A 10,490-nucleotide genomic window follows, 5' to 3' on the forward strand; every position below is an offset into this window, starting at 1 on the left:
AAATTGCACTTGTCCATTTTTTGTCATAGAATGGTTTGGTCTGGAAGAGACCATAAAAAACATCTGGCTCCAACCTCTGCACCATGGGCGGAGTCACCTTCCACAAGACCATGTTACTCACAGCCTGGTCTTGAATGCTTCCAGGGATGGGGCACACACAGCTTCTCTGGGCAGCCTGTGGCAGTGCTTCACCATCTTTCAGTGAAGAACATTTTCCTGGTATCTGATGTAAACCTCCCTTATTTCTTTTTTAAGCCACTACCTATTTTTCTATAAATTTAGCTGTCTTAAAATATATATAAATATGAAAATACAAAAAAATAATTATATGTTTAATAAGCAGTGAAATTGCAATATGTCCACATAAGTCTTCCAAGACTACTCATGACAGAAATCCTTTTAATCCTTTTAAGATTTCCCTTTTCTTCTCTCTCTTTACTCCTTTTTTTTTTTTTTTAAAAAAAAAAAAAAAAAGGTAAAGGACTATTCTGTCTTAAGCCAAAATTAAAAACATTTACCAAATCCTAAATGGTTTTCAGTGCTATCATGGCCTGGGGCCCCGGGGGCCTGTCAGGCCCCCGGGCAGCTGCCGCCATAGGTGTCCCGGATAGTGCTGTGCTGATGAGGCACAACCTCTCTGGGTCCCTCAGGCTAGCTCCCAGCCACGAGCAACCTAAGCGAGCACTATTGAGTGATTTCGACTCTGTGAGTTCAGCTCTTAGTGATTCCAGCTCTGTGCTCGCAAAGGTGCCTCGGCGGACGCAGGGACTGAGAGAGAAGTCTGTGTAGAGTTCCACAGCGGTGTCTTTATTATCAGGGTCCTGCAAAGGGTTCCAGTGACAGCTCTTCCGCTGAACTGGGCAGAGATGGGGGTTTAAGTAGGCTGCTGGGGTGTTGGAAATTGTCCAATGGCCAGGGTTGAGGAGAATAGGACCTATAGTCTTACAGAGAGATAACAAGGGTCCGAAGATGGAAGAGGGGCTACTTTGGTCCACTCATCATGACTCTGCGTTTCTTGTCTTAGGCGGGTAACCGCCAGGGAGGCCTTGCAGGGCGTCTGACTCCTACAACTCCACTTTCTGTATTTAGTAAAAAGGTGTGCCCTATAGCTCTTTTGAAACAGTAGACAAGGCATGAGAACATAGTTAACACAATGACAATTACAATGAAATTCCATAGCATTCCCTTAACCAAAGATGCAAACCATCCTGTTAATCCCCATTGACTGAAAAGGTCATTGACCAGTCTGGGTTGCTTTCTACTTTTAAGTCCTTCACAAGTTCCTTCTGTTTTTTGATGTTTGTGTGGATGGATTTTGAGCGTGAAGAGAGATTGAAGCAACACATCCCTTCAAAATCTTCGCAGCCATGTCCGTGGGCTAGCAGTAGGAAGTCGATCACTGCTCAATTTTGAAGTGATGCATGTCTCGTGGTTTCTTCTTCCTTCAAAAGATCGCTTAAGGGCAGCAGAGGTAGCGTTGGCTTGCTTGCTGAGCCAGCACCCTAAGTGATTTATTTCACCAAGAGCTTTAGCTGCAGCTACCCAGAGTAGAAATAGGGAGACTACAATCTTTTTTGGTTTGTTCCAATCATGTAATTTTGGATCGCAATTTTCATCAAATTCCCTGTAGGATCTTTTGTGGTGTTTTAATTCACTTTCTTTTTTCCAATTATGTAACAAGGTAATATTTGGAGTGAGGGTGAAAAGTTTTCCAAGGCTACAGGGACCTCCCTGTGGCGGGAGGGAATCCCAGCCCATACTCTTGTCACCACAGATGAGAAACGTTCCCTTAGGTAATACTTTGGGGTGGAGAGAGAATACAGAGATCACCCGAGTGGTGTAATTGCACCAATCCAGATAGTTATAGGCTTTGTTAATGGGTGATATGTCTTTTCTGTATGTGTTTTTGGTCTGGTCAGTTTCTGGCCAATTATTCTTTGGATGTCTAAAGTAAAATTTGACACAGTATGCTGCCTTGGAGGATCCCAACAGGTCCAATTCTTGGGATTCCTCTTGAGCATTGGGCAATATTTTTGTCCACTCATCCCAAGTATCTACCATATTTGGTCTCTTACCTGTGGTGTGGAGGAGCTCCGAATTATAGACGGGCCATTCATCTGCTGCGAATGGAATCCCTACTAAACATGTGGAAAGTGAGTTATCAATGCTTCCCATGGATAAGCACATGTTATCCTGTTTTAATGTTTTTGTTAAGGTTACCCAGACATTGTGGCTAGGCTGTGGGCTAATGCAGCCGAAGGCATACGGTATGGTGAAGAACATCCAGATAGCAGTGAGGACAGCACCAACGGAGATAATTTTCATCTTTTTCAAGGATAAGGCTTCTGATAGGGAATATAAGCAACATTTGTTATCTTTATAGAGGGAGGATAGGGTTTTCTCCCTTGTTCCTTTCCTCCTTTCCTTCCCCTCCCCCTTTTTTTTTTTCTTTTTTTTTTTTTTCTTTTCTATATTGGCTAAGGATGACTAAGGATGGGGGAGTGGGTATAAGGTTAGAGGTTTTTGGTAAGGGTTAAGAAAGGAAAGCAATAGGTTTTTTTAAGGTAAACAAGGATAATAAAGGGTAATAACATATCATTCAGAGAACAATATGTGTTTGGGCTATGTCTGACTTATGGCTTAACTGCTATAGCAGAATGTTGTTCCACTTTCTGTTTTGTCTGCTGTCACATGATGGGATGGTCTTTTCTTCTGTATGTGGACATTTGGCAACGTCTTCGTCTCCAGGCAGAACTTGTCTGATTTTGAGGAGGTCTTGTATTTGACTCCGGGGAGTTCTTGTCACTGTTTTTGGGAGTAGTGTTTGCATTGCCTAGGTATGGTTTTATGTTTTTTCCTGGGTACCATCTTGGACCAGATGGTAGTAGAACACATGCATATCCTCTACCCCAAATAATCAACTGGAAAGGCCCAGAAATTTGATGTGTTTCCGGGTCCTTCACTAGCACTGGTGGTTTCTCTGTGAGCTTTGCTTCGGTGGTATTTGCAAGGTGCCGAAGTATTGGCAGGTCAGGTTTTGATGTTGTACCATTCAGGAAGTTGATGACATAGAGAGCCTTGCAAAGTCTCTCAACTGGAGATATGATTTTTGTTTCTCTTCACTGCTGATTGAGGACTCTTTTGAGGGTTTGATGTGTCCTTTCCACGATTGATTGTCCTGTGGGATTTGCTGGTATGCCTTTCTTGTGTTCTATTCCCCATTCACTGAAGAACTCTTTTAACTTTTGAGAGGTATAGGCAGGTCCATTGTCTGTTTTGATTAGTTTTCGTACTCCCAGAGTAGCGAATGCAAGGAGGAAGTGCTTTATGGTGTGCTGTGTAGTTTCTACTGGATGAGCTGATGCAAATATTGCTCCTGAAAATGTGTCAATCGATACATGCACGTATTCTGACCTTCCTGTAACTCACAAGAAGTGAGTTACATCTGTCTGCCACAGCTGGCAGCTGTTCAGTCCTCGGGGACTGACTCCTGTCCCCATCGAGGGTATCTGGTAATTTTGACAGTTTGGGCAAGTGGCGACAATAGCTTTTGCTTGATCTTTTGAAAGCTTGAACATTCTAATAAGAGCAGGTACATTTTGATGGTAAAATGCATGTGACAACTTTGCCTGGGCAAAGATGTCAGGGATGTTAGTAGTTTCTATTGCCATGGCCAAAGCATCCACTTTCCTGTTCCCTTCTGTGATGAAACCCGGGAGATCAGTGTGTGAGCTCACATGCATTATATGGTAAGGTTTCTTTCTGTGAGATATTAAGCGTATTAATGCCGAAATCAATTGGTGTCACTTTGGATTGGAAACCTCTTTGAAAAGAGCGTGTTCTGCTCTCATAGCTATACCTGTGACATACGCAGAATCTGTGACCAGATTAAAGGGTTTGTCTTTGAATTTCTCAATAGCTCTGACAACATCTGCTAATTCTGCAATCTGTGGAGATCCCTCCACTAACTATTTGGATGTCAGATTCCCAATTTTGAGTCCTAGGGTCCTTCCAAGTCATTACAGATTTGTGGGAAGACCCTGAGCCATCTGTAAAAATTGTTAGAGCTTTGAGTGGTGTTTTACTTTGGACTAATTTTGGGGTCAGATTAAAGACTGCATTAAAAAGTTTATGTTTTGGGATATGAATGGAAATTTGGCCTGTATAGCTGTCTAGGGCAAACTGGAGGTTTTCATTGATCTGGAGAAAATGTTCCAGATCCCAAATGGTTAGTGGCAAATATATGCATGTGAACTCACACCCAGCAAGGGAGCGGAGGTGAGTTCTGGCTTTTTTTATTAAATGTCCCATTATTTCCTGGAAGGTAGTAATTGTCTTTGAAGGTTGGTTGTTTGTAAAGATCCATTCCAGTATCAATAAAGGGTCTCAGAGCTGAAGATCCCATTGGAAAATCAGTCCACAGAACCGAGGTGCTTTTCCGAGGATGACGAACTGGAAAGGCAGCTTGGGCTCGAAGCGATGGGCTTGGCGTGAAGACAGGGCTTCTTGGACCTTGGTGATGGTGTCTCGGGCTTCTGTTGTGAGCATGCGTGGAGAGTCTAGGTCCTCGTTGCCATGGAGGAGGTTGAACAGGGGAGCGAGGTCCTCTATTGTAATTCCTAGCAGGGGGCGTACCCAGTTGATGGATCTGCACAGACTGTGTAAGTCTCTCAGGGTTTTTGGGTCGTCTCGGATGGCAAGTTGCTGGGGTACAATTGTCCTTTCTCGGATCAGGAATCCAAGATAAGTCCATGGGTTGGTGTATTGTATTTTGTCCTCACGGATCTCGAACCCTGCTTTTTCTATGGTTTCGATTGTCCCTTTGACTGCTTTCTCTAAGTAAGTTTTTTGTGATGCACAGACCAGGATATCATCCATATAGTGGTAGATGATTGCCTCTGGAATAGGTTCCGAACAGGAGACAGGATGTGAGCGACATACCACTGGCATATAGTAGGCGAGACCTTTAATCCTTGGGGGAGATACAACCAATGGTATCTTTTGAGTGGAGCCTCTCTGTTAAGAGAGGGAACAGAGAAAGCAAACTGTGGAGCGTCCTGGGGGTGCAGCAGAATGCTGAAGAAACAGTCCTTGATATCTATGATGGCAAGTGTCCAGTCTCCAGGCAACATAGATGATGAAGGCAGTCCAGGCTGGAGGGGGCCCATATCCTCTACGACTGCATTAATTTTGCGAAGGTTGTGGAGGAGCCTCCACCTGTCCGTCCCAGGTTTTTTCAGTACGAAGACCGGAGAATTCCAAGGGCTGGTGGTCTCGACGATGTGACCTTTGGTGAGCTGTTCTTCCACAAGGGCTTGTAGTGCGCACAGTTTTACTTTAGAAAGGGGCCACTGGTCGATCCAGATTGGGTCTTGGTGTTTCCAGGTGAGCCGAGGGGTATCTGGTAGTGCGCGTTCCTCAGTGGCCCCAGTCAGAAATCCTGACTGGGAATATGTAGGGAAGCTCCCCATTGGGATAGGACGTCCCTGCCCCAAAGGGTGATGGGGGCTCTTACCACAAACGGGCAGATGGTTGCCAGCTTGCCTTCAGGCCCTTCGACGAGAACATTGTGCTTGCTTCGCATGGACACTGTGGCTCCACCAATCCCTGTAATCATTCCTGCTACCGGTTGTAGTTCCCAGTGTGCTGGCCATTCCGAGCGAGCGATGATGGTCACATCCGCACCGGTGTCCAGCATCCCTGGTAGGTGGATCTTTTCTCCTCTGTAGGATAGACCACACTTGATGGTAGACTTACTTGGTCCCACAACTTGTGCCCACATTGCTGCTGGGTTGAGAGGAAGCTGTTCCCTGTGATTCTTTGGGAGCAAAAAGGCTTGTGCAATAGGAGTTCCCTTTGAAAGAAAAAATGGTAAGTTCGTGCAGTACAACTGGACAGAGATTTCTTGCACTGTTTGTACCTCTGGAACAACAAAGGTTTCCTCTGGGCCATGGAGAGTGTCCCCTGTAATTAAAATGTTAAAAGGACCACCTTTTGGCCCATGCTTGCCTGTGGGAAGATGATAAACATCCTTATTATTAAAGTCAATGGATAAAGCGGTTACCAACTGGCGCCATGTTCCCATCTGTATCGCTCCGTGGGTTGGATCCTCTCCATGTGGCCTGGAATCTGCTGGGATGACACGTGACTGGATCTGGACGGCTTTTGATTTGTTGTCTTTGCGCGGGGCTTGGCTGCGCTCCGCTGGAAGTTTCCCGAACACTGTTGGTATCACTGCTGGTTCTGGGGTCTTTGGTAGGTGTTGTGGGGGTTTCAGGTAGGTGACTGGTCAGGACAGTCCTTTATAAAATGTCCAAATTTCCCACAGTGATAGCAGTGGGCCTGGTCTTTGGAAGTTACTACTGCAAATGCACCAGAAACTCCTTCTGCAATACCCTTAGCAACTGCTTGGGCCACTGTGTTTTCAGTGGACAGATGACGTGTACAGCTTTCCACCATTTGCTCTATGGTGGGTTCTGTATCCAAGGGTAAAGCCCTCAGAATTGTTTTACATTGTTTGTTTGCATTTGACAAGGCAAGCTTGCACAACAGTTCTTTTCTTGCTTCTGTGATCTCTGTTTTTCCAGAGCATCTTTAATTCTGTCTACAAACTTGATAAAGGTTTCATCTACTCCTTGTTTAATACTAGAGAACTGTTGGGTAGGGATAGAGTCATCTGGGGTAAGAAGCAAGGAGGTTTTTGCTGCAATAGCCATGTCTTGTAGTGCTGCCTTGAGTAAGGTTTCAGCTTGGTCAGAGATTTTCTGTAAATCCCCTTCTCCAGCCAGCTGTTGGACTGTAAAATCTGGCCTATTTGCGTCTTGAGCATAGGTGTCTGATAATGTTTTTAATTGCCTTTTCCACTGTCTTTCCCATAGCATATATTCTGCTGGGGAAAGTAGGCAGTTGGCAATGTTTTTAAGGTTGTGAGGGACAAGTATATGCGAGGAAAAAAGCGCTTCGAGGAAGATTCTGAAAATATGGGAACTTCTACCATGTTCTTTGGCTATATTTCATAGTTGTATCAGTTCTTTGTGTTAGGTTCCCACATTGTTCTAGCAGTCCCCCCTTTTCCCCTTTATAGAAATTACTGGGAAGGCAGTAATTCTCTGAGCTAGTTCCCAATCCCCTGCCCGAGTCGCTTCCATTTTAATTAGAGCCCATGGGTCAATTTTTTCTATGTCAGATTCAGACTCACTGTCCTCTGATGAGGTGTGGTCCGGAGGTGCTCTATGCCTTTTTGGGCGTGTTGGAGCGACATTTTGCAGGGGTGTGGGGGACTGGACAGAGTGACGGAGGGCAGCTGGCTGGGCTTAGCTAGAGGGAGGCAGCAGCAGGGGAGTAATGGCAGCGCCACGTGTGGCACAGCCTGCGCAGGGCTGCGGCGTGTGGAGGAGTGGGGTGCCACCGTGGGGGGTCTCGGAGGTGCCGATAGGGGGGCATTGGGGGTGAGTGGGTGGATGCAGTGCTTGGGAATGCAGGCACCGGAGAGGTGGGGGAGAGGAGGCGGTGGGGTTGGGGGAGCTGCTGCCGCGGGCACCACGGCGGGTGCAGAGAGATTCGCTGGGGCTGAGACAGGCAGGCAGGGAGGCAGGGGTGGTAGCGGGGGTGGGGAGACCCGCGGCGGGGGTGAGGGGCACGGCGGCGGGGGGCAGAGGAACGGCTGCGGGGGTCGGAGGAGACGCGGCGGGGAACACGGCAGGCTGCGCGGCGGTGTTGGAGCAAGGCGGGGCGGACCCCACCGAGACCGACGCGATTACACCCGTGCATGAGGCGGGCGGGCAGTGCGAGCACCGTGTCGCGCACTGCGTAACCCAGGGAGCTGGGTTCGCGCTTGCCGCGTCCGGGAGAGGGGCGGAGGGATTGGGGAGCTCCGCGGATCCCGCGAGTGCAGGGAGGGTGGGTGGGGGCGGGATTCCCCTGTTCCCCATCCCAGGAAGGGGTACTGCGGTTGAGACAGGGCTGTTATCTGGTGAATTAGCATTTGAAGGGACAGTGCCTGCTGGTGATAGAGATAAGAATGGAATTTTTTCTGCTACTGTTGAGATGCTTCTGTTAGTTTTTTCTACTACTTTAGTGATAGAGTGGAACAGAGGCAAGTATTTACTTAACGAGAAATTTTGTTTAGTTTGGAAAGCATATAGTCTTGTCCCTACTAAATCCCAAAAAGAGTCTGAAGCGATCATATTTGTGTTAGCATCTGGAAATTGAGAAAGTATCCATGTTATACATTTTTTCAAGTTAGTTTTTGAAAGATTGCCTTTAGAGAAGGAAAAGTTGTTAGCAGTTAGGACTTCTAGGATTTGTAAATATAAATCTCTCTCGTTCTGGGATCGTTTTAATTTGCTGAATTTTGATCCCATTGCTGTAAGTTCCCTTGCCCTCCCCAGCAGTAAAAAAAAAAAGAAAAAAAAGAAAGAAAAAAAAAAAAAAAAAAGAAAAAGAAAATAAAAAAGGGACCCTAGATTAAGAGCGCGCAGAAAGGCTGTTTTAAATTTACACTTTTTCAGCTGAGTGTGGGTCCAAGACTGCTAGGTGGTGGTCTGCTTGTCCAGGTTCTGTGGACGTTGTCCTAGATGGTGATATTCAGGTTCGTTGGACACCTCTTCCAGATAACTTCTATAATGGAGAAGTTACCCTCCGAGGGTCGTAGCAGCCCAAGGCAATAGCGATCCTCAAAGAGATGCTGCTCTCAGGAGTACCAGGATGCCAGTTCTCCCGTTTGGGTGGCCACGTATTACGGCCTGGGGTCCCGGGGGTCCGTCAGGCCCCTCGGGCAGCTGCCGCCGTAGGTGTCCCGGATAGCCTCTCTGGGTCCCTCGGGCTAGCCCCCAGCCGCAAGCAACCTAAGCGAGCACTATTGAGTGATTTCGACTCTGTGAGTTCAGCTCAGCGATTCCAGCTTTGAGTTCGCAAAGGTGCCTCGGCGGACGCAGGGACTGAGAGAGGAGAAGTCTGTGTAGAGTTCCACAGCAGTGTCTTTATTATCAGGGTCCTGCAAAGGGTTCCAGTGACAGCTCTTCCGCTGAACTGGGCAGAGATGGGGGTTTAAGTAGGCTGCTGGGGTGTTGGAAATTGTCCAATGGCCAGGGTTGAGGAGAATAGGACCTATAGTCTTACAGAGAGATAACAAGGGTCCGAAGACGGAAGAGGGGCTACTTTGGTCCACTCATCATGACTCTGCGTTTCTTGTCTTAGGTGGGTAACCACCAGGGAGGCCTTGCAGGGTCTCTGACTGACAGTGCAGTCTTGAGAATTGTTAGTGATTATTTCAAGGGTTTTTTAAAGCCTTTTTCTTAAAAAAAAAAAAGAAAATTCGAGTCAGGAAATGAAGAAAAATATTCCTGGTGAATGGTGTCAAAATCAGAGCTTTATAATTGCACTTAGATTTTACTTCCCTTTTGATGTACAGCCCCAGAAATGTCTATGGATAAATACTGCAGGAGGAGTACTAAGCTCAAGCCACAGAGGATGTACTAGGGTCTCAAGCAACCACTGAGATAAACATGTCCAGTTCTTCTCAGAGAGAAATATTCCATGGCGCTAGAATGGGATGGAGAGCTTCCAGGTTCTCTTCAAAGAAGATCAGATAATAAATTCGGGAAATGGAAAGCATTTCAAAGCTCACTGTAACACCTTACCGGATCAGTCTTAAAAACATAAGCTAGAAAGATGTATGACTTGGGAATCACAGAAAAGACTGGCAGAATCCCTCTGCTTTCAGCAGATAGAGGAAAAATAGCACTGTTCATCTGCAATGTTTATGTCTGTCTGAGTTTTATCAGGAAGATATCCATTGCTAGGATGAACCTACATGATCATCACTGCCATGGTGAGCTTCCATTAGTTTATAAGGTACAGATGAGCCTAAATCAATGAAGGTATCCATGAGACAGATTCAAACAAAAAATAAAGTGGGAAAAAAATGAACAGAAAATTAGATAGAAGAATTACCCTGTTAGGAAAAGTTAAAAAATTAACATGGCTACCTTGCTTAATGCTTAGCTAGCAAGACCGTAATTCCCATGTACAAATATTTGAAAATTTTTACATGCATAGGAAAAAATGAGATTAGGGAGAATAGAGGAAACAAATAGAATTTATCAGATAAATACAAATAACATATTTGAGCAGGATATTAGCTTTTTTCATTAAGCTCAGTCCATTTTATGTGATTTTTGTCAGTATCATGGACAGATCCAGCAGAGGACAGATAAAAGGATGGTTACAGATCTCAGAGGTGAGGCATGTAAAATCCACAAGTGGACTGAAACTGTGAAATAAATCACCCATGTTGGGAGTGTTGAGGGGAGAAGAGAGACCTCCCATCATAGTCTCTCCAACCTCACCCCCTATGAAACCATGTTTTTGCCAGACTTATGTGAACAGCTGGTCGCTCTGCTTTCTACAAACAGCAGCTGAAAAGGTGTTTTGGGTTAAACTGAAAACTTCAATATTTTGTAAGTGTTTTTTTTTAACTCCTGTTACAT

General features: G+C 45.7%; 1 protein-coding gene across 1 annotated transcript; it reads right to left on the bottom strand.

The window, feature by feature from the left end:
* Nucleotides 1-7,313: 7,313 nt before the first annotated feature.
* LOC137465359 (mucin-7-like) lies at nt 7,314-7,931 on the bottom strand. Its single transcript, XM_068177374.1, has one exon. It carries the CDS (start codon nt 7,929-7,931, stop codon nt 7,314-7,316), a length of 618 nt encoding a protein of 205 aa, XP_068033475.1.
* Nucleotides 7,932-10,490: the final 2,559 nt, after the last annotated feature.

Source organism: Anomalospiza imberbis, chromosome Z (assembly GCF_031753505.1).
Source record: "Anomalospiza imberbis isolate Cuckoo-Finch-1a 21T00152 chromosome Z, ASM3175350v1, whole genome shotgun sequence".
Classification (NCBI taxonomy): domain Eukaryota; kingdom Metazoa; phylum Chordata; class Aves; order Passeriformes; family Viduidae; genus Anomalospiza; species Anomalospiza imberbis.